This window comes from Lotus japonicus, chromosome 3 (genome assembly GCF_012489685.1).
Source record: "Lotus japonicus ecotype B-129 chromosome 3, LjGifu_v1.2".
Classification (NCBI taxonomy): domain Eukaryota; kingdom Viridiplantae; phylum Streptophyta; class Magnoliopsida; order Fabales; family Fabaceae; genus Lotus; species Lotus japonicus.
The window spans coordinates 44668936-44694260 of record NC_080043.1 but is presented as its reverse complement, the minus strand read 5'-3'; the positions used below and the strand labels follow the sequence as shown (position 1 = coordinate 44694260).

The window sequence follows — 25325 nt, the reverse complement described above, 5'->3', positions numbered from 1 at the left end:
CTTTTTCATCATTGTACTACTAATGGTGGTGCTCCACTACCAATAAATGCAAGGGTGAATATGGAAAGAAATATTAACTTTTGCAAGGTTAGCTTATATTTAGTGACACAAAAAAAGTCTCAATGTTAGCTTATAATTAGGGACGGAGGGAGTATATGAGTGGGTAAAGGTACTTTTGAAAACCACATTTAACAACTTTGAAATTATATTCGATAATTATTAATAAATCATAATAATAGTGCGAAAAAGGAAGTTTAAACTTTTAAAAAAATAATAAAAAGCTGAAGAAATTCCCTCCAAGCGACTGGGCACTTCGCCCCCCACTTCTGTGTGCCCCGCCAAAAAGGAAGCCTGTGGCTGACGATACCATCAAATGCACCATCTCTCTCTCAATCCCCCTTCCTATATAAACCCTTCCGTTTCTCTCTTCCTCTTCCAGAATCATCACAAACCCCTCTCTCTCTCTCTCTCTCTCTCTCTCTCTCTCTCCCTCTCTCTCTCTCTCCATTTCTACTCGCTTGGAGATTCTAATCAGTTGATCGAAGCAGCATTCAGAATTCGCACTTCGCCGCAGCGCAGAACTTCACCGTTCAGGTTAGCTTTCTCATTCTATGTATGTTTGTTTGCATTTGCTGTGTGATGATCGATTCAATTGAGATGAAGTTTAAATCGGACGGTTAATTAGATCTGATTAACTGCTTGATTATTGTATTTTCTGCTGTATTTTTCGTGATTGATGATCATTCTTCGGTGGTTTTCTCCGTAAGAACGAGAGGATTTTCTGTTTGGTTGCTGAGAAAATTTTGTGCAAAACCTAAAACTAAATCGAGAAAGATGAAAACGATCACGATCTGCCTATAGTCCCTACCTTGTTCATTTGCTGTGTCTGTCTCTGTTTTTTTCATGCGTTCTTCAGTTTGAAGTACTCGGTTGACTGATTTGCGATTTTTTCAGTACAGAATTCTAACTTAGAGTTGTTAATGTTTTTTTCTGGTGAATTTTAATTTATCTTCTGTATCAGTATCACTTGTAGGTTGTAGCTAGCTTTATATATGATAAATCAGAATAAAAATGTCAATTCACTGGTTAGAGATATTGTTGGAGTGTTATTCTACCCTCTCTGTGGAGTGAAGAATGAAAATTCTTGAACTAGAGAACTCAGTTATGGTCAAAATGCGTTGAATTGGTCTAAGGAGTTTCTCTAGGTAGATATTTTAGTGGTGGGTATGGGATAAACTAGCAGTGACGCATGCAATGTTTGTGGTCCACTAGGTGTTTGTTAATTTGCTTCTTTGGACTTGAAGCATCTCCTAGAAAATTCCCCCAATATGCCCTTTGCAACCTTGGAAGTTTAATTAGTTTGTGAATCTGATTTCCAAAAGTGCTTTGTCCTTTTGGTGTTTGTGTGGAGCGGAATGGGAACATGGAAAGAGGAAACATATTGTTCTATAATGATGAAGAAAAGATGCGGTGGAAATGAATTGTGGCCATGGCCTCTAAAGATAGGGTTTTGAGTTAAAGGTGGCTGGCTATCTCTCTCTGCACCCATGTGGTGTAGTTTGTGGAAGCTATAAATAATGGTTACAAGTAGTGCTTCTCAAATATAAGATCAGAAGCATTATTCATATAAGATAGATTGGTCACAACTTACAAGTAGTGCTTCTCAAGGTTATACTGGCCCCTGCTCAAATTCCATCTGATCATTCAAAATCTGCCCACCTATTATGTGTTGTAATGGGAGTACTATCATAAAAAATCGATAGTTAGTAGCTTTGCACGTTATTCAGCTTCATTCTTGTCCATAGGCTAAAGTCTAGTTACTTGAATAAGAATTGAACTTAGTCATGTGATTAATACAAAATTAAATTTATAAAAACTTTCAAAAACTTGGTTATTCTGCTGTTGCATAGTGACAGCAGAGAATCCGGATTAGTAAATCAGAGCAGATACAGAGCAAATTGACTGCCAGTGGGGTCAGAAGAAAAGTATACTTGAGTTGAGGGAGAGAATAAGAATTCTTCAGAGTCAAATGCCCATTGCATTTTTTAGTTCAGTATTGAGAGCAGAGACACAGCAAATTGACTGAGAGTGGGGTCAGATGTAAAGTATACTTGATGAAGAGAATAAAAAATCTTCAGAGTCAATTCCTAATGCATCAGTTTAAATCAGTATTGGGAGCTGAGAGAAAAGCAAATTGACTGCCAGTGGGTTCAAAAGAAAGTATACTTGAAATGGGAAGGAGAGAGATACAAACCAAAAACAAAAAGTGAGGATAGGATGAGTGATTTGGTGAGAAGTGTAAGAGTTGAAAGAGAAGAAATATTAGAGAAAGGAAGAATGGGAAATTGAGTTGCCTTTTTGCATGTTTAGACTAACGATCCATGAAAAGGACTTAAAGTAGGTTGGGGTAACAACTGATTTAGTACACTGCTAAGTTTTTTTTTATAGGCACATGTTAGTTATTAGTAAATTAATACAAATTATTCTTTTTTAGAGTTTGAACTTTGACCCTTCCTCTGCAATTACTCTTAGCTCAATCATGTGAGCAGTGAGCTACCTACCCCACCCCTTAGTACACTAGCTTAGTAGCTATAGGTTCTTATGAAGACTTTTATTCAATTGTTTCATTAATTTTTAAGTAACTCTTATTGGGTCATTTAACCAATTCCATTTCAAATTAAAAAAAAATTGATTTTTTCTTTGAAAAACTTAAAATTCAGTTTAAATGACTAAATCTCTAGTTAAGGTGTAAAATGTAAATAGAGTTTTTTTTTTGAAAAGGTAAATAGAGTTCAAAATTGTATGCATCGATTTTATCTTTCAATTTTAGTGTAGTTTACTATCTAATCGCTTTGATTTAGTATTTTCCTTTCCTAATAGTTAGTATATTTGGATTTGACATTAAAATCTATAGGAAACTAGAATCATCCCGCATCGCTGGCCTTGTATATTCATGGAAATCAAATAAAACAGAAGAATGAGATCAGGGAGGGTACAAATTGCTACATTGATTAAAGGAAAAAAAAAAAAAAAACGTATACATTTTTTTTGGTAATACCTTTATGAGAATTTCATACTTTAATATACAAGATACGGATTTAATTTATGGACAAAACATGGATGCAAATACTGTGTTAGTGATGTTTTACAGTTTGAGAATTATAAGAAAACATGTGTATTATTATGCCACGTCAGACAGACGGTGGAAAACAATTAGTTTGTCACCAGCGATGTGAATAGACTTTTATCATTTGTGTAAATTTACACATGTATTTAATTAAATATTTTTTTCTATTTTAAATATTTTTAAATTTAAATTTAATTATGACATGACAAATTAATGGATTTTAATACATAACAATTAAACTCTTGTAAGCATGTAAGAAAAAAAATTAAGCATTTCCTTAATTGTACTAATGAACTGAATAGTTTGCGGGACGAAACACATTCAAATGGTATAGGAAATAATTTGAAAAAGGGGATATCAATTCATACATAGTAATAATGAAATCATGCTTGGTCAAAGGAAAAAAGAAAATGAAATCATGCTTGGTCAATGGTCATAGTACCGGGAAAGTTGCTACTCTCTTATACACTAATCCGAAGACGAAAAATATTAGACAAAAAAATGTCAAAATTAAGTTATGAAATAATAGAAAAATTAGAGATAAATAAAATATATGATAGATGTTGTGATTGAAATAGAAGAGAGATTAAAAGAAAATGTGAGTGAAAATAGAAAAAAAAAGAATGAAGTGTTATAAAAATGGAGGAACTCCTCATACTAGGTAAACAAAAAAAAAGTGCTTGAGGAGGTATTTTTTAATAAATACTACCCTAGTAGAAAACATAATATTATGCAGATTGAAGTGTTATCTCTATCTGATGCAGGAGCAAATTAATTATGAATTTATTATTTTTAGTATTTTTAAATATATTTAGGATCATTCCGAATCTATTCTGTTTTTAATTAAGTTTAGGATCAATTTGTTAGGATTTGTTATTTTTAATTACTTTCTAATTGAGTTTAGGATCTTTTAGTTAGGATTTTCATTATTTTTAGTTTCATTAGGGTTTTCCTATTTCTCTATTTAAGCACGTGTAAGGCAATAGCCTATTCAGTTTATTATTGATAATCAAATTTGAGATTTTTCTCTCTTTACTGGTGGATTCCAGAGTTATCTTTTTAGGGTTCAGTGCTTGCTAACCCTTACTTTCTGGTGGATTCCAGAAACCTTTTCTTTTAGGATTTGCGCTTGCAATCCTAGTACGACTTCCGCTGCATCAAGTGGTGATGTAGGAGCTTTTTAAGATAATTTTAGTATTTTAGTAATTTTACTTATTTGTAATTAAGATCTTTTAGGATCTTAATTATTTTTTGTTAGGAACTTATTTATTTTCAATTAGGATCTTTTATTTTCAATTAGGATCTTTTAGGATATTATTTATTTTACTATTAGGATATTTTCTTTTCTTATTTAAGCACTTGTAAGGCATAGCCTATGGGAGTTTTGATTGATAATAAAATTTAAGAGTTTTCTCTTCTTCTCTGGTGGATTCCAGTGTATTTTCTAGGGTTTTAGCGCTTGCTAATTTCCTTTCTGGTGGATTCCAGAAACCTTTTCCTTAGGATTTGCGCTTGCAATCCTAGTACGACTTCCGCTGCATCACTATCTTTAGGCATATTGTTTACATAATACATTAATACTATTCAGATGTTTTAACTTGTCAAGCTTTATGAATCTCTTATACGCGTTTCAAAGTTTGCTCATTAAGTTCAAAAAAAAAAAGTTTGCTCATTGTTTTGTGATATGACTTTTTCTTTTTCTTTTTACGGGGATATGACTTATTTAGATAGTCTTGTGTAGATTAATTTCCTATGTTTCTATTTCTACTTTCTCGTGAGCATGTTTAATAAGGTGGATGGACTTCATTACTTGTTACTCTATTATTAGAAAAATAAATATATTTTTTGGTCCGGTACATAATATCTTCAATATGAAAATTATATTTCTTTATTATCTACTTATATAGAAAGGCCAGAATAGTGTTGGAGTTGGAAATTTCCCATGTAAGCCTGGCGGGTGGGTTGTAGAATGGGTAAATAGCTAACTTGGTCCCTGAATGTGTTCACCGACTTCAACTTCGTCCCTAAACTTTTAAAATGACGCCCGTGGTCCCTGGATGTGCCAAATCTCCTTCATCAGCGGTCCCTGAGTTAAAAAAAGCTGACCCCGTTAACGGAAGTGTGACTTGGAATATTTTTTTTGTCAAAGTTGAAGCTTGTATGACATTTGACTGTTGGGAAAGTTTTAAAAACTTCAATTTAGTCCCTGAATCTGAAAAAAAAATCTTTCTCTCACCCATCTTCCTCTACCTCTCCCCACCACCATCACCCTCTCTCCATCTCCATCTTCTTCATCCTTCTTCTTCTTCTTCCCACCATCATCCCCCTCCCTCTCTCTTGCATATAAGAATTTGATTCCTACAACATGCCCATCTCTTGCATATTACAAATTCAAAAGAACAAACACGGAAAATATTCCAATCTGCCTCATTTTCCTGGATAATCCTAACATATGTAACCAATCGCCATAATCCAATGAACAACCCTCCTCAATTACTCAAAATTCATGCTCCACCAATTACCAGACTCTAGATCACCAAATACTGATGTTTCATTCATGCTCACATAATACACAAGAATAATTACCAGGAAATCAAAGCATCAAGTATGAACATCAATCACTCAACATCATATGCACATAATTGTCAGTTTTCCAATTTACTTTGCTCAGATAATGAAACAAAATTCATTCAGTTACCATGCAAAGTTGCAGACAAATCACCTCAACAATTTTTCACCAGCACAAGTCAATCCTCATTATTATTCAGAAACCAAAAGTGAAAAAACACAATCCTAGACCCTTCAAGAAAAAAGAAAAGCAACTCATGCTATCTGAGAAAAACATAAATCCTGAGGAAAAGGTAGGAGAACAATTACAGTACAAAAAATTCAAAGGAGCTTGAGGATATCATCAGTGAGGGTGGGGTGGGTTGCGATGGATTTTCGATCGGTGAGTGTGGATTTGTGGGTTTTTTGGTTTTGTGATTTTGGGTTGAAGGATTTTGGTTTTTGGAAGGGAAAAAGGGTTGGGGTGAGGGAGAGCGTCAGAGTATGAGAGGGAGGAGATGAGGGTCGGAAGAAGAAGAAGGATGAAGAAGATGGAGATGGAGAGAGGGTGATGGTGGTGGGGATAGGTAGAGGAAGATGGTTGAGAGAAAGAATTTTTTTTAGATCCAGGGACTAAATTGAAATTTTTAAAATTTTTCCAAGAGTCAAATGCCACACAAGCTTCAACTTTTACAAAAAAAAATCGAATCACACTTCTGTTATCGGCGTCAGCTGTTTTTAACCCAGTGACGGCTGATGAAGGAGATTTGGCACATTCAGGGACCACATGCGTCATTTTGAAAGTTTAGGGACGAAGTTGAATGCGGCGTACACTTTCAGGGACCAAGTTGACTATTTACCCGTTGTAGAATCTTATTCACGCGGCAGCTAAGTAAAATATTTTGGTGCCAAATATTTTTCTTTCTGTTTTCAACAAAATATCGTGTCAGCTGCATGTCAGTGGGGTTATCTGTGCCTTATAATGCTCACACCCTGTTTTCGCCTGATTCCTCTCTGTTCTTTTTTCACTCACTTTGTTGATTCCTCCCCATTCAGATTTTGCAGATTTCCACTCTCTACATCATACCCTCTTCATCTGACTTTAACCCTCTCGCTTTCACCCGAATAATGTTTCATTCACACCTTGTGAGATATGAAAGAAATAATTGAGAAATGAGAGATAGATGATAGATGATGTGATATGAATAGTAGAAATATACAAGAAAAAATGTGTGGAAATGAGAGAAAGAGAAATATGAGTGTGAATGAATCGATACTCCTCTTACCCCAATCCAGCTGGAGATAGACTAATTGAACCAGACATTTCTTTAGCATCCGCTGATTTTATAGGTGTTGCCTGGGCTGGCCTTTTAACCTTTTCCTGTAATTTTCACTACTCTATGACTTGGTTAACTCTTTGCATCAGATGGGCAGTCCTCCTTTTGTGCAATGTATTCGGTTTTCTCTTTAATCAGAGTAGGTTTTTGATTCCCTCAGCTGTTCTCATTCTTCTGTTTTGTTTGTTTTCCATAAATGTACAACCCCAGCGATGAGGATGATTCCACTTTCATATAAGAGCTTTCGATGTGGAATTTCCAACTCATTTGTTGACCCCCTTTCTGTTGCCTTTTGTAATTTTGTGGATACTGTTTTCTCCTTGTTTCTATTTCATCTCAATTTTCATATTAAAAAATTTCTACTTTCCAGTGGAAAACCAGTGTACTTTAGATGCTTCACTTTTTCTAATACTGCTGTTATAGTCCTTTTTATTTTAAGCTGAATCGGGGTGTTTTGTAATTTCTTTCTTGTATTTTTGGCAAACGAAATGCAGGGAAGGAAGATTGCTTATTTGCGCCATTGATATTCAAATTTCAACAGACAATGGTTGGATTCCACAGTGACCATATACATGGGAACAAGTATAACGGTAATGATAACAAATTTTCGCCGGGTCGTGTTGAACGGCTTGTGAGAGGAAGAGAGCGAAGAAGAAGCACCAGGGAATCTAATTTGAATGATTCTCCTGATAGAATTAATAATAATCATGTGGCTACTGAATCTTTTGAGCATGAACCGCGCTTGAGAGAAGATACTAACGGCTCCTATGTTGAACGATTCCTGGAAGGGGCTGCAGCAGCAAGGGCACTTCCTCTTAGTAATGGATGCAAAACCGAGGATGGGAAGCCTTTCAAACAACGCCTGTTAGTGGTTGCCAATAGGTTGCCAGTCTCAGCAGTTAGGAAAGGTGAGGATTCATGGTCTTTGGAGATAAGTGCTGGTGGCCTCGTAAGCGCTCTTTTAGGTACGTGGTGATTTATCATTTTTCAGTCTGTGTTGTATATGCTCTAAAATTTGCACATGATTTGTTACATTTTAGAAATTCTGTTCCAAATTAAGTTAGTTACATTTTGAAACGAACTTGGTCTTCTACTTTATGATGAATTAGCTAACACGACTGGATTCTTTTAAAAAAGGTGTGAAGGAGTTTGAGGCGCGGTGGATAGGTTGGGCTGGTGTCAATGTGCCAGACGACATTGGACAGAAGGCTCTTACAAAGGCATTGGCTGAAAAGGTACTATAGTGTCTCCATCACCCTGAAATAACTTTTGCATCTATGAGTGTCCTGTTTCATCCGCAGGTTTTACTATTTTGATTTTTAATCTTTTTCTTGCTTGTTACTTGCGAGTTGCGATGTAGAGGTGTATCCCAGTATTTCTTGATGAAGAGATCGTTCATCAATACTACAATGGCTATTGCAATAACATTTTGTGGCCCCTTTTTCATTACCTTGGACTTCCACAAGAAGATCGCCTTGCTACAACACGTACTTTCCAGTCTCAGTTTGAAGCATACCAGAAAGCAAATCAAATGTTTGCTGATGTTGTGACTAAACACTACAAAGAGGGCGATGTTGTTTGGTGCCATGATTACCATCTTATGTTTCTTCCACAATGCTTAAAGAATTATAACAGTAAAATGAAAGTTGGCTGGTTTCTCCATACCCCATTTCCATCTTCTGAAATTCACAGGACACTGCCATCTCGTTCCGAACTCCTGCATGCTGTTCTTGCAGCTGATTTGGTTGGGTAAGTTGCCATGTGGTCTTCATTTCGGAATAATATTTTTTACTCATCTAATTTTATGATGTACGTTTCTTAGTTAGGGAATATGTTTGATCCAGTCATGTTGATTTCATAATACAATGGTTTCGTGTGAACTCTTGATTATTTGGGAGTGGGAAATTGAGTGTTGTAAATGGAGTATGGCAGAAAGCAAAAACACAGGCCATATTTGACAAATACTGATGGTGTATGAAGGATTATGGTAGAATATTGGCCATGGTGGCTTGCTAGAATTCCGCCATGTGATTTGGCCATGGCGTTGCTGATATTTGACAACACTGCTTGAACCAATGCTTATTTATTAAGTGTGGATTTTTAGCAGTGATGCATTTCTTTGGGACAAGCTGTGTATCTTTAGCAGTGATGCATTTCTTTGGCACTAGTTGAGTATATGAAGCCATCTGACCTGAGTGCTACTTTTGGGGAAAAAACTACACAGCTTAACATTGGAGAACATGATCGAAATTACTCTTTCTATCAAAAGTTCCGGAATCTGAGTTAAAGCTGTATTAAGAGGATGAGTAAGAGACAATAGTTGAACCAAATAATATACTTATTGTGGTATGGAAGGAGCTAGGACAGAAAGACGAGATGGCTCACAAAATTGCTCAACAATATTATAAGATCTATGACCATTGCAAATGAATGGAAGAGAAGTGCTCTAATATATATATATTTAAGAACAAAAATTTCATGCAAAACTATGGAAATTTCAGGTGGATTATGTTCACCTGTCATATTATGAAACTTTGGGAGAGAGTACTTACTACTTAGCAGTGATTAAGCCCAGAGACCCACATCACTAAAAGTCAAATTGGTTTTAGTTTGGGACTCTATCTTTTTCTTAGGTTGTAAACTATGTGATTTCCCTTTATAGTCGATTTCTTCTTTTTACCCATTGCTTCTGACTTGGATAAGTGTAATTTTTGTTGAGCAGTTTCCACACCTATGATTATGCACGACATTTTGTCAGTGCATGCACTCGCATTCTTGGACTTGAGGGCACACCTGAAGGGGTTGAGGATCAAGGGAAGCTCACTCGAGTTACTGCAGTGCGTACTCACAATTTTTGTCAATATCATGCTTCATACTTAACATTACAACATTATTGAAAATTTTAAAACAAGCTTTTCCTAAAACGTCTCAAATGAAACTGTTCTTGTTTAGCTTTAACCAATTAACATGATGGGCTCAAAGTTAGAATTTAGAACTACTTATTTATTTGTTTTGCCCGTGGGTGGCAGTTTCCAATTGGTATAGATTCGGAACGATTCAGAGGTGCACTTGACCTTCCTGAAGTTCAGGGTCACATCAAAGAATTTCAAGAAAGATTTAAAGGAAGAAAGGTGCATCCTTTACTTTGTATTTAACTTTTTATTTTTTTAATATAATGCATTGTGCATGTGTGTCCTATTTTCAGATTGTCTTGGATTTATAATATTCTTTTTATCATTCATGACATATTTATGGCAATTTCGGATAAGTTAAACACTATTAAGGGTTATAGACTTATAGATAGTAAATTGGGTGCTGTTTACACTTGAGAGAATTGGTATCCTTGGAACAAATCAGATTTATAGAAAGGGAAGGGAAAAATGCTTCAAGAATTCAAGATACATCTGTTGCTGGTTAGAAGCCACAAAGAATCATCATTCTATCATCTATCGTCTCATATAATCATGGGAAAATATAACATGACCTCATAATCCTTGCTATATATAACATGAAACTACACTACTATGCCACAATTAGTCATCATTGTTTGAGTATGATGCTGCATTCTTTAACTTTTAAGTTACTACTTACTAGATAGACTTTGTTCAATTTCTTTTGGAGGTCAATTTCTAAAATGTGTAGGCTCTACAGTTTTAAACTTATTGGTTAATATATGATGTAAAATAATTCATATGTCTTCAGCTAATAGCTTAGGTTTTCTGTATAGTTGGTTCATGACATGTTTAAGAGTTCGATTCTTGCTACCCTCATTGTTCTAATGAAGAACTGAATGTCCTCACAAGGTAAGTGGGCTTGTGTTACATATAGAACCATTCATGTGTCTTCGCCCCAAAGGCTTAGCTTTTGAGATATTTGATTCATGAAAGTTGTTTTATGCGACTTTTACCTTTTATTGATATGTGTGTGTCTGTGTGAGGTTGGATACATGCAATCATACCATTATGCTTTATCAAAAATCAAATTTTCTAAAAAAAATTATTTAGGAGTAAAGCATAACAAACTTATCTTTCTTGTACCTTTCCCTTTTCTCAAAAATAAAATGTCATTTAGTATTAGATGAAGAGGGTTGAAGGTGTCTACAAGTAACCTTTATCATTTTTTATGAGATCCTTCTGCCACTTTGCCTCTGTAGAAAGCTATCAATCTGTGGCAACTATTTGCCATGTTGTCACTGTGATATTAGTAACGATTTTTCATTTTAATGATAAAAATTTATGTTGAGCTCTTCTAGTAAGTGGGCATTTATCTAGAAGTGATGTTGTTATGAATATGCTTTCACTATAGAAGTTTTCTTGTTTGGCATGAGATGTAATGATGTTCTTTCCTTCCTCTATTTTAATTCAGTTTGACCATTTGACTATCACTTAACATTTTTCTTGTTTGACAGATTATGTTAGGTGTTGATCGCCTTGATATGATTAAAGGAATCCCTCAAAAACTTCTTGCATTTGAAAAGTTTTTGGAAGAGAATGAATATTGGCGTGATAAAGTAGTTCTGCTTCAAATTGCTGTGCCAACAAGAACAGATGTTCCTGAATGTATGATACTTATTGCATTTTTTCGTGTTCTATCTTCAATGTAGTAGGTTACAAGATAGTCTTATCTCTTCAAATGTTTTTCCTGCGGTTTTAACAAGTGAATAATTAGGTTTCTTTTATATTCAAAGCAGATTTAATACTTTTGGTTCCTTTGTTGTTTGTATTGTACTCTGATATTTGATAAAAAGAAAGCCTTCTCAACCATAAAATGGAAAAGAGAAGTAAAAAGAAACATATTATTTCTGAGATCTCTTGTATACTAAAATAGTATGTATGGAGATATTTGATTGTATTTGAAATTCACTTTTGAAGGTTATCATTAGTAAGATTTTCTAACTATAAAATGTTTGCATGAATATAATGTTATATCTTCAACAACTTTTATGAGGGGCATATACTATATTCTTGTTTTTCTTGCATATTTACAGATCAAAAACTTACAAGCCAGGTTCATGAAATTGTTGGTCGCATCAATGGCAGATTTGGAACACTGACTGCTGTTCCAATACATCACCTGGTACGTTATTGAGACAGTTCTCATCTGATGATCACTATATTAATGCTGATACATCATCTCACTACACATTAATTTATTAGTTTTTTTTCCTAAATCCTTCATAATTCGTATTATGTTGTATTGTCTTGGTTACTATAATCTTAACCATGCCTTTGCATCTTAGGAGAATAGTATCTGTTCAGATTTGAATATGGTACACTTTTGAAGTTTAAACTTCTGTGTTGTACAATTTTCGGCTGCAAACCATGATAAATTGATCCAAATGATTAACAATCACTACTAGCAACAGGGCCAGTTGCAAAGTTGTTTTTTTTCTTCTCTTTATTGAAACAAATTGGACATCATTTAAATTAAGATATTCTTCTTGTATACCTGACATTGTTGATAGCTGAAGTTCACAATGACCAAGAGAGTTTTACTCATAGTTAAGGTGATAGGAACTCAAGGTTAGTTAGTTAGTTAGTTAGTTATACTTAGTGAGTTAGTTAGAATGTTATTGAGGCATGTAGCCTATAAATAACAGACATTAGAGAGTTAGGGGTATCTTGGTATTCAGTTAGGAATTGGATTTAGAGAGAGAAGTGGTTCTCTTTCTAGGGTTAGAGGGGGTGTTTGGCATCTCTCTCATGTATCTTTCCCCTAATCCCCAATTGGGAATTAGGGTTTTCTATCAATAAAATCAGGGTTCTATCATAAGGATGTAAATGAGTCATTGTAAGCGAGGCACTTGCTCAAGCTTGGCTTGTGAAAACGAGATGTTATTCAAGCTTGACGACTTTAAACTAGCCAAACTTAAAGCTTAGGGCGACTTGTCCAAAAATATGAAAATTGAATTTTTCATATTTAACGTGTTTTTAGTTTTTGTTTGTTTCCCTTTATCAAACATCTACTTGACCTTGTTATAATATTACCACACATCTTTATGCTAGACTTGAAAATAAAGTAAAAATGCGTAGAGGGTAAAAGAATCTTTAAACATTAGGGTTAAATAGTTTGAACTTAGTAATAACTAAGTTTAAGATTACAATGACCTAGATAGAATTACAATTTGCTAGCTAATTGCAATATATGAATTCACATCTAAACATACTCACTGACACACAGAGAAGGGGGGAGAGAGAGAGAGAGAGAGTGCTTTTAATTTTAAGCATATAAAGCTTGAACTTGACCCGGTTAGGTAATGAGTTTCAAATCGAATTTATGGTTGTTTGTTTAGTCAACAGACAAGTTCAGATGAGCTTTTAACGATTAGAGCTCTAATAGCTACACTACTACTAATGTTAGCTATGAGCTGTTAACGTTAAATAGGACAAAATATCATCTGTAAAACACACTTAACATTTTTATATGCTTATTCTGGTGATTTATTTGTAATACTAAATGAGTTAAATGAATTTGCTATCTCTGCAGGACCGCTCTCTTGAATTTCATAAACTATGTGCTTTGTATGCTGTTACGGGTACAATTTATTTTCTGAGATTTTTTCTCTTTGACTAAGCTATCCTGTAATTAGCTTATGATGTCATTTTCCCATTTACCAGTAGTCAGTATGTGCAAAAATAACTTCTTCAGAATAACTTCTTGTGTCAAATTGAGTTATTTGATGTGATGTATAACCTAGGGCTTTGTAATGCATACTTATCTAAAATGGAAATTACGTTTTTCAATGTACTTTTGGACATGATTATTATAATCATTTATAATCCAAAACTTTTTTTTTCATTGCAAATGTTATTTACATTTTCTATTTCTTTTTCCCTACATGAATTAATTTATCTGGCACACCAATGGCCTTTTAAGTTGTGAGAAACTGCATTGAAATGTTTTGCTTTTTAAACGGTTGCTTTAAAATACCTATATTGATAGGTTCTGATGAAGCTAACAGGTAATTTAGAGATGATAAAGACTGAAATACACTTGTATTGATTGATAAGCAGCAATTACAGTAAGGAAAAAAATAGGATGTGCTGTTAGAATACTCTAACAACCCAGAGCAGCTCAAATGGCTATCTCCCTCAGAAAGATTCCTATCTCTCTCTCTATAACAGAATTGTAATCCTCCCCCCTCTCTCACCCCACACCTCATTATTCTATATACTAACTAACTAACTCGCTCCTTTCTTCTGGAACTTGGACACCTCAGCACCTTTCCCTTTCTTTCTCACATAAACCTTCCATATCTTGGGCTTGCCTAGGCCCATTCCCCATTTAGTATTCGAGTCTCTATCAATTCCCCCCTCCTTAGAAACAGCCTTGTCCTCAAGGCAGAATTCAGGGAATTGACCAGCTAAGACCTCATTATCTTCCCAAGTAACATCATCTACAGATCTGTTCTTCCACTTGATTAAACTTTGATGGACCTCGCTGTCACCTTGTCTGATGATCCTGGTACCTAGTATTGCCTCAGGATAAATGTCAGTAGCTTCCTCAATACCCAAATCAGTAGGTAGCTGTCCCTGCACCTGATAGTTGCCTATGGCCCTTTTTAGAAGGGAGACATGGAAGACAGGATGAATCCTTGATTCCACTGGTAATTTCAGTTTATAGGCTACAGTTCCAATTTTGTCTTCAATTTGGAAAGGTCCATAGAACCTAGCAGCCAGCTTCTGATTGATTCTCTTGACCACTGAATGTTGCCTGTGGGGCCTGAGCTTGAGGAATACCCATTCTCCTATGTCAAAACTCAAGTCTCGTCTCTTCTTATTAGCGTAGCTAGCCATCTGTTCCTGAGCTCTTTGTAAATGTGTCCTGAGTTGCTTTAGGGCCTCATCCCTCTCACTTAACTCCAAAGCAACAGCAGCTACCTTTGTCTCATTGGTAAGAAACCTGATGATGGGTGGTGCTTTTCTGCCATAGACCACTTCAAAGGGGGTTTGGCCAATTGAGCAATGAAATGTAGAATTGTACCAGAACTCAGCCCAAGGAACCCAAAAGGACCAAGTTTTAGGATGATCTGAAGCAAAACACCTTAAATAACTTTCCAAACATCTGTTTATGACTTCTGTCTGACCATCAGTCTCAGGATGATATGATGAACTCATTTTCAGTTTGGTCCCCAGTAACTTGAAAAGCTCAGACCAGAAATGACTCACAAAGATGGGGTCTCTGTCACTTATGACAGTATTTGGAATGCCATGAAGTCTTACTATTTCTCTGACAAAAACCTCAGCAATAGCCTTAGCAGTGTAGGGGTGTTTAAGTAAGATGAAGTGGCTGTACTTGGATAGCCTATCCACTACCACCAAAATAGCTTCATAACCCTTAGACTTGGGTAGGCCAGTGATAAAGTCTAAGGATAGATCCTCCCAAACAGCATTGGGGACAGGAAGAGGTTGGAGTAACCCTCCTGGTGACATTGCACTGTACTTCTGCCTCTGACAGGTATCGCAAGCCCTGACAAAATCTCTCACTGTCCTTTGCATTCCCACCCAGTATAGAGACTCAACCAACCTTCTATAAGTCCTTAAGAACCCTGAATGACCCCCAGTAGGAGAGCCATGATATTCCTGCAGTAACCAAGGAATTGAAGGTGATGTAGGGGATAGAACTAGCCTGCCTTGATATAGTAGCACCCCTTGCTGGACAGAGAAACCCGGTTTGGATTGTGGGTCTTGCTGCACGTCCTGTAGCAGATTCTTGATGTAAGGGTCAGAGGCTATCTCTTCTAGTAGCTTCTTCCTATCTTCCCACAAGGGAAAAGACACTAGGCTAAAGAAATCACTCTCATCACCTCGTCTAGAGAGAGCATCTGCAGCCTTATTTTCCTGGCCTGGTTTGTACTTCACTTCAAACTGATAGCCAAGGAGTTTTGCCAACCAACATTGTTGATCAGGAGATGATATTTTTTGTTGCAAGAAATGTTTCAGGCTTTTGTGATCAGTGTACACAGTGAAAGCTTTCCCCAACAAATAGTGTCTCCAGTGTTGTATGCATAGAACCAAAGCCATAAGCTCCTTCTCATATACAGACTTGGTTAAATTGCCATTGGATAGGGCCTTGCTGAAGTAGGCTATTGGCTGTCTTTGTTGCATCAACACAGCCCCAATGCCTCTCCCAGCTGCATCACATTCTACTTCAAAGGATTTGTCAAAATCAGGAAGAGCCAACACAGGTGAGCTTGTCATGACAGTCTTCAATTTGTGAAAAGCTTGCTTTGCCTCTTCTCCCCAAGTGAAATTGTCTTTTTTTGTCAACTCTGTGAGGGGTTTTGCCATCTTACCATAATTCTTAATAAACTTCCTATAGTACCCTGTTAAGCCCAAGAAACCCCTTACTCCTTTTACATTTTTGGGCTCTGGCCACTCCACAATGCATTGGACTTTCTCAGGATCTACTGAAACACCAGCCCCTGAGATGATATGGCCCAAATAATCTATTTGTGCACACCCAAATTTGCACTTAGATTGGTTGGCTACAAAACTGTTGGACAATAACACTGTCAAGACTAGCTTCAAATGATCTCGGTGCTCCAACAAACTCTTACTGTAAATCAAGATGTCATCGAAGAAGACTAACACAAACTTCCTCAAATATGGCCTAAAGATGTCATTCATGATGGCCTGAAAGGTTGCAGGGGCATTCATCAACCCAAAAGGCATAACCAGGTACTCATAGTGACCATTATGAGTCCTAAATGCCGTTTTAGGTATGTCTTCCTCATGAACTCTAATCTGATGGTAACCAGATTTCAGGTCAATTTTTGAAAAAATGACTGCTCCATTTAACTCATCTAATAGTTCATCAACAATAGGGATTGGGTACTTATCTGGAATTGTGGCCTTGTTCAAAGCTCTGTAGTCCACACACATCCTCCAGCTCTTGTCTTTCTTCTTTACTAAAATGACAGGGCTTGAGAAAGAACTCATGCTAGGTCTTATGATTCCTGCCTCCAGTAATTCAGTCACTTGCCTCTCAATTTCCTCTTTCTGATGATGAGGGTATCTGTAGGGTCTGACATTAATTGGTCCATGTTCAGGATTTAGAGTAATCTGATGAACTCTGGACCTAACAGGGGGCAGTTGGATTTTCGTTGTGAACACTTCATGGAAATCTGCTAGCACAACTCTCAGTTCCTGAGGAATTTCATGGCCTTTCTTGGTTGCTTCCACAACTTGGAGTTGTGGCCCCCACCACTCCATTTGCTCCCTGCCATGAGTGTCACTCAAGAAAGAGTGGAGATTACTCTGATAGCTGTCTTTTCCCCTCATACCCTGCAATTGAACCACCTGCTCTCCATACACAAACTGCATGGTCAAGAGCTTCCAGTCCATGATTACCTTCCCCAGTGTACTGAGCCAAGACACCCCCAGTACCAAGTCCAGTCCTCCTAATTCCAGTACCAGAGCATCTATTGTGATCTCAATGCTTCCCAATTTTGCTTTGATTCCCCGACATATTCCCCTGGTTACCACTTTGTGCCCATCCCCAAGCTTGATGCTCCTAGTGGTGATCAGAGTGATTACCAAACCCAGAGCAGAAGTTATCTTTGGGGAAATGAAGTTGTGGCTTGCCCCGCTGTCAATGAGGATGAGAAGTTCCACATTGGCCACTTGCCCAGCTAGCTTCATCGTCTGAGTCTGATGCTCTCCCATACACCCCAAAACTCCCATCAATTTGCATTCTACAGCCTCTTCTTCTTCGATCTCCTCAGCTTCTTCTTCTAACATCACTATTTCGCCATCCTCATCCATGGTTTCCCCATCTCCCAGAATTAAAACTCTCATAGCACGTTCAGGGCACTTGTGCAAGGTGGGGTGATATTTTCCCCCACACTTGAAACAGAGCCCCTTAGCCCTTCGTTCAGCGATTTCGTCCACCTGGAAGCGTCTGACCCCATTCCATCGCTCCGACGAGCCAACACGGTGATCGCCGTCGCTCTTCCTCGCCGTCGAACCCATCGATGAAGAGGAATTCGCATGGGACCCAGCAGAGCTTAGGGATCGGGTTTGGTTAGACCCGCTCGGTTTGGTGAATAGGGTTATGTCCCTATTGACGAGCCCACTCTTGTAATCTTGTTTAAGGCTGACCCGGCCCAATCCTTGACCTGAATGTTCATACCCGCTCTTCCTTATCACCCGCTTCCCTTCGTCTTCGTCTTCTTCCTTGAGTTCTTCCTCAACATCCTTGGCGATTCTCATCATCTCCATACGGGTACTGGGATTCAACGTTCGCACCCGTCGCCGGATCGGTGGTTTCAACCCACTCATGAAGTACCCCAAATACTGATCTTCTGGTAACCTTCCTACCTGAGAAGACAGCAACTCGAAAGCCTCCACAAATTCCTCCACACTTCCGCGTTGCCTCAGCGTCGACAGTTCTTCGAATGGGTTTTCCAGTCGTCGTCCTCCATAGCGTGCGATCAACGCTCGCTTGAGTTTTTCCCAGGAAAGTTCATCCTCTGTTTCCATCAACAGATTGAACCAATGGATCGTTGATCCTTCCATACTCAAGCGTGCGAGCTTCACCCGAAGTTCATCGGGGGTTCCTTGCACATCAAAATAGATCTCCGCTCTCGTGATCCAAGCTACTGGGTCGTCTCCTTCGAACACTGGCAGCTTCACTTTCTTCCCGGCGAGACGTGATTCACTCAAATTGGATTCACCCGTCGAGACCTCGCCTTCGTGGACTACTTTCTTGCCCATCTGCTTACTCAGTTCGGTCAAAACTAAGCTCTGTTGCTGCAACTGGAGTGCAAGCTCTTGCAGCGTCGCAGTCACCGTACCCATCTGAGTCTCCAGCGCTTCCATGCGATCAGTCATCTTGGGTGGCATCTACTAACACTGGTTCCTGAGGAGCGTATTGATCCGGCAGGTCGGACCAATTGATAGGTTCTGATGAAGCTAACAGGTAATTTAGAGATGATAAAGACTGAAATACACTTGTATTGATTGATAAGCAGCAATTACAGTAAGGAAAAAAATAGGATGTGCTGTTAGAATACTCTAACAACCCAGAGCAGCTCAAATGGCTATCTCCCTCAGAAAGATTCCTATCTCTCTCTCTATAACAGAATTGTAATCCTCCCCCCTCTCTCACCCCACACCTCATTATTCTATATACTAACTAACTAACTCGCTCCTTTCTTCTGGAACTTGGACACCTCAGCACCTTTCCCTTTCTTTCTCACATAAACCTTCCATATCTTGGGCTTGCCTAGGCCCATTCCCCATTTAGTATTCGAGTCTCTATCATATACTATGGCTTGTATATATGTTACCTCACGGTTTTAAAATTTGGTTGCCTATGTAAACATCTATAATACTCAACATGCCTTGATCATGTTGAATAATTTTCATTTTTAGTTAATGCAATCTTTGCCGAGTTGTGTTATTTTTCTCTTGACTTACAGATGCATATTGATGGTAACCAGTATCTTTATTTCTCAACATAAGGAAATCTCTTAATTACAGATACATGTCGTTGAACTTTTCTTGACCCCATTTCCAAATCGAAACCAAACCTCTTCGTTTCTTGTACTCCTTTTGCCTTTGTGTCTGAAAGTGCTCCATCATCAGTCACAGTGACTCTATTTCTGCTTTTGATTCCTTCTGAGACTCTTCCACCTATATCTGAAACTCTTCCAGCTATGTCTTGAAGCCAACTAACGTAGCCCAATTAAACCAACTTAACTAGCTCTATTAATTGACACTTAGCTGATAGAACTGGTACCAAACAACACTGGAATTCACAATTGGTACTGGAAGAAACCCTAGAATCTGAGATATTCTAGTTCGTTATCATTGATGCAGAACTGAGAATTACAGAGTGTAACAGAGAAGATAACAAAGAAAGGGAAAGTGCCTTGGTCATCAAGAGACCATTCTGGTTTCAAAAAGATTAAACAATTTAGATTCTAATTTCAGACTTTCAACCCTTTATTCCTTTTTAGTCAAAGGTAGTGTACGTGAAAAGATGCCATGTTGGTGCCTTTCATTACCGATTTTCTTGCTGAATTAGTACTTGGAGCTGCTTATGACCTGTGAAGAAAGTGGAATCTGGAAATGTCAGGAAACAACTACTCTAAAATTTAAAGCGTGGACAATGCATAGACCCATCTACCTTGTGCTGAAATTCAACTTTTTTATTAGAATAATTGGGTGCAACAAGGATCAAACTCTCGACCACTTGGTCATAAAGGCTCTGATACCGTGTCATGAACCAACATCCCAAAAACTTAAACAGTTGGGTAAATGACATGAATGATTTTATATTACATCTCTAAAGGAAAATAAGCATACAAGAGAAATATGAATAAGGTGGAAGCTACTTTTCTTAACAAACTCAATTAACACATACAACACATTTGCAACCAAAAATATGCTTATGTCACTTTCACTGCCCACTGGTATTACTTTTTTATGCGCCCAGTAAATCAGTACTAGAATCTTGTATGTGTTGTGTGAAATGAAGCCAGGTTTTGAAATATATTTTAGGAGTACATTTTGGGTAGAGATGAAAGTGTGCCCAATATGCACATTGCTCTACCCCAATTCTATTAAATCGTAATATTCTTCATATTTACCTGAATTGTCAATTGTCTTTGAAAGATGTTGCCTATATTTAATTATTTATTGTAAATTTTCTGCTAATAGCGTATTAATACTCTGTTTCTTACCCAGATGTAGCACTTGTCACATCTTTGAGGGATGGAATGAATCTTGTCAGTTATGAATTTGTGGCTTGCCAAGAAAACAAGAAAGGAGTTCTCATTCTTAGTGAAGTAATTACAGAAACTTATTAGTATATTTATCTTATATTTTAATTTCTCAATTCGGGCAATGTTAATGCTTAACTCCCCACCCTCCTTAATCTTTTCTTTCAGAAGGAAGCTAATTCATTTTGTATGTTAAAGATATCAACTATTCATGTATCACAACCTAAAATCTTCATTTTTAAAAAAAATTCAATTTATCATTTATAAATTCCAATGTCAAACCCTGTGCAACTCTTTGCGCTTTGATTAAACTCTTAGTATTTAAAGTAGTTTGGATAAAAGAGATACAAGGTTTCATCTCTTTAGGCCTGACAATAGCATAGCTATAATAGTTCCTGTCTCTGTTTATAAATAGCTCACAATGCTCTTATTTATGGTATGTTTGAATTAGCTTTTGTATATTTTTCCTGTCAATTTCTTCTTTTTGCATACTTCTTTTTAACTTGATAGGATAATGCTCAAATTTTGTTATTTTAAGTATATATGTATTCTCTTGATCTGTCATCTTACATCTGGCATTTGGTATTGGGTATTGTTTTTGTAGTTTGCTGGTGCTGCACAGTCTCTTGGTGCTGGGGCAATTCTGGTTAACCCTTGGAACATCACACAAGTTGCTGCCAGTATTGCCAAGGCTCTGAATATGCCATCTGCTGAAAGAGAAAAGAGACATAGGCATAACTTTCATCATGTGAAAACCCACACCGCCCAGGAATGGGCAGAAACTTTTGTAAGGTATACATAGTATTCTCAACATCTGCTCTTGTATATCAAATGTTTGTTATTTATAATGAGGTTGATCTAGTTTGCAGTTCAGACTCTGAACCATCTGTAGTTTTTTCATTAAGTATGGAGTTATTTGCTTGATTTTGCTAATTAATTATAGTCCTCAATTTGATTGTAGCTTAAGGTCTCTGATTATTTTTTGGGAATAATATGTAGAACTATGTTAATTACTTTTAATGCTGAGTTTTTGGGAATAGTCGAAGAAAAACATGCAGATGCCAAATTTTGATTATGGACCAAACTATTTTATCAGGAATATATCTCTTTGCTTTGTTTTTTCAACTAGATCTCCAATACCAAGATCGTCCGTATGTTTATTATTTGCAGCGAACTAAATGATACTGTTGTTGAGGCACAGCTAAGGACAAAGCAAGTCCCACCACGGCTCCCAACCAAGACTGCAATTGAACGTTATCGGCAGTCAACTAATCGATTGATTATTTTGGTATGCTTCTTTGTCATGAAGCTTACGACTTCTTGATTATTGTTTGTGGAACCTATTTAAACCATTTTGTTTTAACCAAATATTTTAATACTTATCTAAATGTTCCCTAGATACGTCAGTAAGATAGAAAAACACTTGGTTGTCTTATAAATGTTCTCAGAACATGTGAACCACATATGGTTTTTATTGAAATGAAAACAAGGAAGGCAATTGGAGCTTGATCTGATGTGTATTAAAAGAATGAGCCATCTATTCATAGGAGAAGGAAAAAAAAGCAAAATGAGCTATTTTCTCCTGAGCTCCAACAAAATGCAATGTTTTTTCTCTGTATTTGAGGTTCAGGAAACTCAAAAGTATGTAATGATATAATCAAATATGATAAAGATAATACAATTGTAAAATCTGGATGAACTTAGCCAAAAGATTATTTAAGTTATCAGAGATGGAACGGTTACTTTAATCTGTTCAGTAATGTCCAACATGGGGGTGATAACTTGATGTGACTTTTTGCACCACAAGTCAAAATTTTTATTGACAGCTGAAAATTCATGGTAAATATGCCATAATGTGGTTGCTTTTAGCCAAATAGTCTAGACAAAAAAGATGCCTGATGAGTGAAGGAATTGTTGTAATACAATGCCATAAACAAAAATAGCATTCTAAGCTGTGAAGTAGTCAAGGAAACAAAAGGACAAATCATAAAGTGAATATTTCTGAAAGTTTGCTTGATTATTGGATCGATATTATTATTGAATGTCATGTTGAGTGTGCATCTTGGATTTGCAGATGACTTCACTTGATCAATAAATTTCATTCCAAAGTTGTTTCCATTATTTTGCAAACCCCAGAAGAAAAAAAATTACTGTAGCATATATCATAATTTTTATAAACATTTTCTCATGATGTTGGCTATACACTACAGGGATTCAATGGAACTTTAACTGAACCAGTTGAGAGAAAAGGTGATCAGTATAAAGAATTGGAGCCCACAGTGCACCCAGAACTGAAACAACCCTTGACAAAACTTTGCAGTGACCCAAAGACCACAGTTGTTGTGCTTAGTGGGAGTGGTAGAACCGTTCTAGATGAAGTAATTACTGGGACATTAGTTCCTTCTTTGTGAACTACTCGATCCAATTTTAACTCATTGTTATTACAGAACTTTAAAGAATTTGACGTGTGGCTGGCAGCAGAGAATGGGATGTTTTTAAACCCTTTGAAGGGAGAATGGATGACAACAATTCCAGAACTACTACAGAATATGGAATGGGTTGGCAGTGTGAAGGTGCATATTTTAAGTTTCAATTCTTCTTTGATTTCCCCTCTTCTTTGAGATATTGACATACAATGGCAATCCTGTGTTTTTAGCATGTTTTTGAGTACTTCACAGAACGAACACCTCGGTCACATTTTGAAGAAAGGGAAGCTTCACTTGTATGGAATTACAGACACGCAGGTGCTTCAGCTGTGTTTGGGAAGACATTTTTGTATTCTGCATGCTGTCTTTCCATTTACTGATCCTCTCACCATAATCATAGATGTTGAGTTTGGAAGACTTCAAGCAAAGGACATGCTGCAACATCTCTCGACAGGTTCAATATCTAATGCATCACTTGAAGTTTTTCAAGGGAGCCGATCTATTGAGGTGCGAGCTGCTGGTGTTACAAAGGTGACCTCTTGATTCTAATAATTGACTTTTCTCAGTTCTGCTTTGACCGAATTTTTTTATAATGGTCTATAAATATACACCACGTTTTTACTTAATCAGGGAGCAGCTATTGACCGTATCCTGGGGGAGATAGTCCACAGTAAATCCATGACAATACCAATTGATTGTGTTCTCTCTATAGGACATTTTCTGGCGAAGGTGAATGAAATTTTCATTTGATATTTGATGTGCTTGTCAAATTTCTTCTTGTTGACCTGTCTAACATAATCTAGTTGGAAAAGCCTTCATTAACAGTGTTGTTTATAATCTGGTGAGCATCGTAAGATAAGTTTCAAACAAGCTTTTCTAAAGCATAAAAAGAGTAATTTCATCAGTTAACATTGTCTGTGAAAGTTACTATTGTTAATTATATGGGGAATTGTTGATCAGTTTGAAGAGTTTTGAATTTTCACTAAGTTGTGAACGTCACTATTGATTAATTTACAGACATCTCTGCCACTTTTAAAATCTTGTTTCTGTGCTATAGAAACAATTTACACTTCCTAGTGCATCCAATTTGTTGGCTAGGCTTCATTTTGTGATTGTGAGCTACTTCTGTTTGCCAAGAAGACTTTAACATTAAGATGTTATACATGTAAATCAAAGTGGTTAAAATTAAGTTTTCTGTGTAAAATGTATGTTGTGATTGTCATATTAGTAAATGCATGTTAATATTTTCAGATGTCATCTGCCCTAATCTCATTCCTGATTCTTTCATATCCATTTTCTAATTAAATCTATTGTGATGCTATCTATATGGTTTTCAGAAGTATTCTTGATTAAAGTTGGGTTTTGATCTTCGGTGCTGTAACATGCTTTTCGTCCTTTGCAATTACAGATAATCATTTGAAAAGACAAAATGCAGATTGCTCTTATAAGCAACCAAATTTTAACATTATTGATTGTGGCAGGATGAAGATATATATGCCTTTTTTGAGCCAGAGCTTCCTTGTGTTGGTGTGGGTCTCCCACGAGGAAAGGTAACTGATGCTGCAGGAGTTAAGTTTCCAGTTGAGAGGATATCGACTTTGAAGATCTCAGCTAGTAAAAATGGAGCAAAGTCATTTCAAAACAAGGGACAACGACCTCTCTCCAATTCTGAAAAGAAAGCAAGTAATCATCATATCTGCCCGCCGCAGCGGCCAGCTACTACTGAAAAGATCTCTTGGAATGTCCTTGACCTGAAGAAGGAAAATTACTTTTCTTGTGCTGTTGGACGAACTCAAACAAACGCTCGGTATACTCTTGGGTCATCCGATGACGTTATTGCCTTCTTTAAGGAACTAGCTGATGCCTCTTGAAACTTATCAGAGATGATCGAAGTTCATGTGTAGAAGAAGATGAAAATTGAGAGAGGAAAACAGTGAGGAAGATTGAAACTGAATTGTATTATTCATCATCTTCTTGAACTTGATACAATACACTTAGCTTAAATACACAGCTAGTGTAGTTACATGAATGTTAAACTAACTCTCTTTGTACAAACTAGCCAACTAACTGAAATCTAACTCAGTTTTCTGTTGCAAGGAAGTTATCACACTGCTATGGGCAACTTCTGTGTTGTGCCTAAATAAAACTCTTTTACTCAA

The 25325-nt window shown here is 36.8% G+C and overlaps 1 protein-coding gene across 2 annotated transcripts; it reads left to right on the top strand.

Annotated features, from left to right (window-relative positions):
- The first annotated feature begins 448 nt into the window (after positions 1-448).
- On the top strand, positions 449-25325 carry LOC130742995 (alpha,alpha-trehalose-phosphate synthase [UDP-forming] 1-like). 2 transcript variants are annotated; one of them, XM_057595105.1, is made up of 18 exons: positions 449-594; positions 7506-7976; positions 8149-8246; positions 8372-8760; positions 9734-9848; positions 10041-10142; positions 11420-11570; positions 11999-12087; positions 13498-13546; positions 20706-20806; positions 21345-21532; positions 21911-22028; positions 22951-23118; positions 23188-23313; positions 23397-23484; positions 23567-23697; positions 23797-23895; positions 24648-25325. In XM_057595105.1, the coding sequence occupies exons 2-18, from the start codon at positions 7556-7558 to the stop codon at positions 25035-25037; spliced, it is 2823 nt and encodes a 940-aa protein (XP_057451088.1). In that variant the 5' UTR covers positions 449-594; positions 7506-7555; the 3' UTR covers positions 25038-25325. The 2 variants fall into 2 exon arrangements, with proteins under 2 accessions (XP_057451088.1, XP_057451087.1); XM_057595104.1 differs by lacking the exon at positions 449-594 and adding an exon at positions 6687-7150.

Excerpts from the sequence above, each read along its gene's own strand:
- LOC130742995 (XM_057595104.1), top strand. The coding sequence starts at position 6,940 with ATGAATCGATACTCCTCTTACCCCAATCCAGCTGGAGATAGACTAATT. Across the intron at positions 20,807-21,344 it reads GAGTTCTCATTCTTAGTGAA|TTTGCTGGTGCTGCACAGTC; the intron begins GTAATTACAGAA and ends TTGTTTTTGTAG. Across the intron at positions 23,698-23,796 it reads GAGCTGCTGGTGTTACAAAG|GGAGCAGCTATTGACCGTAT; the intron begins GTGACCTCTTGA and ends TTACTTAATCAG.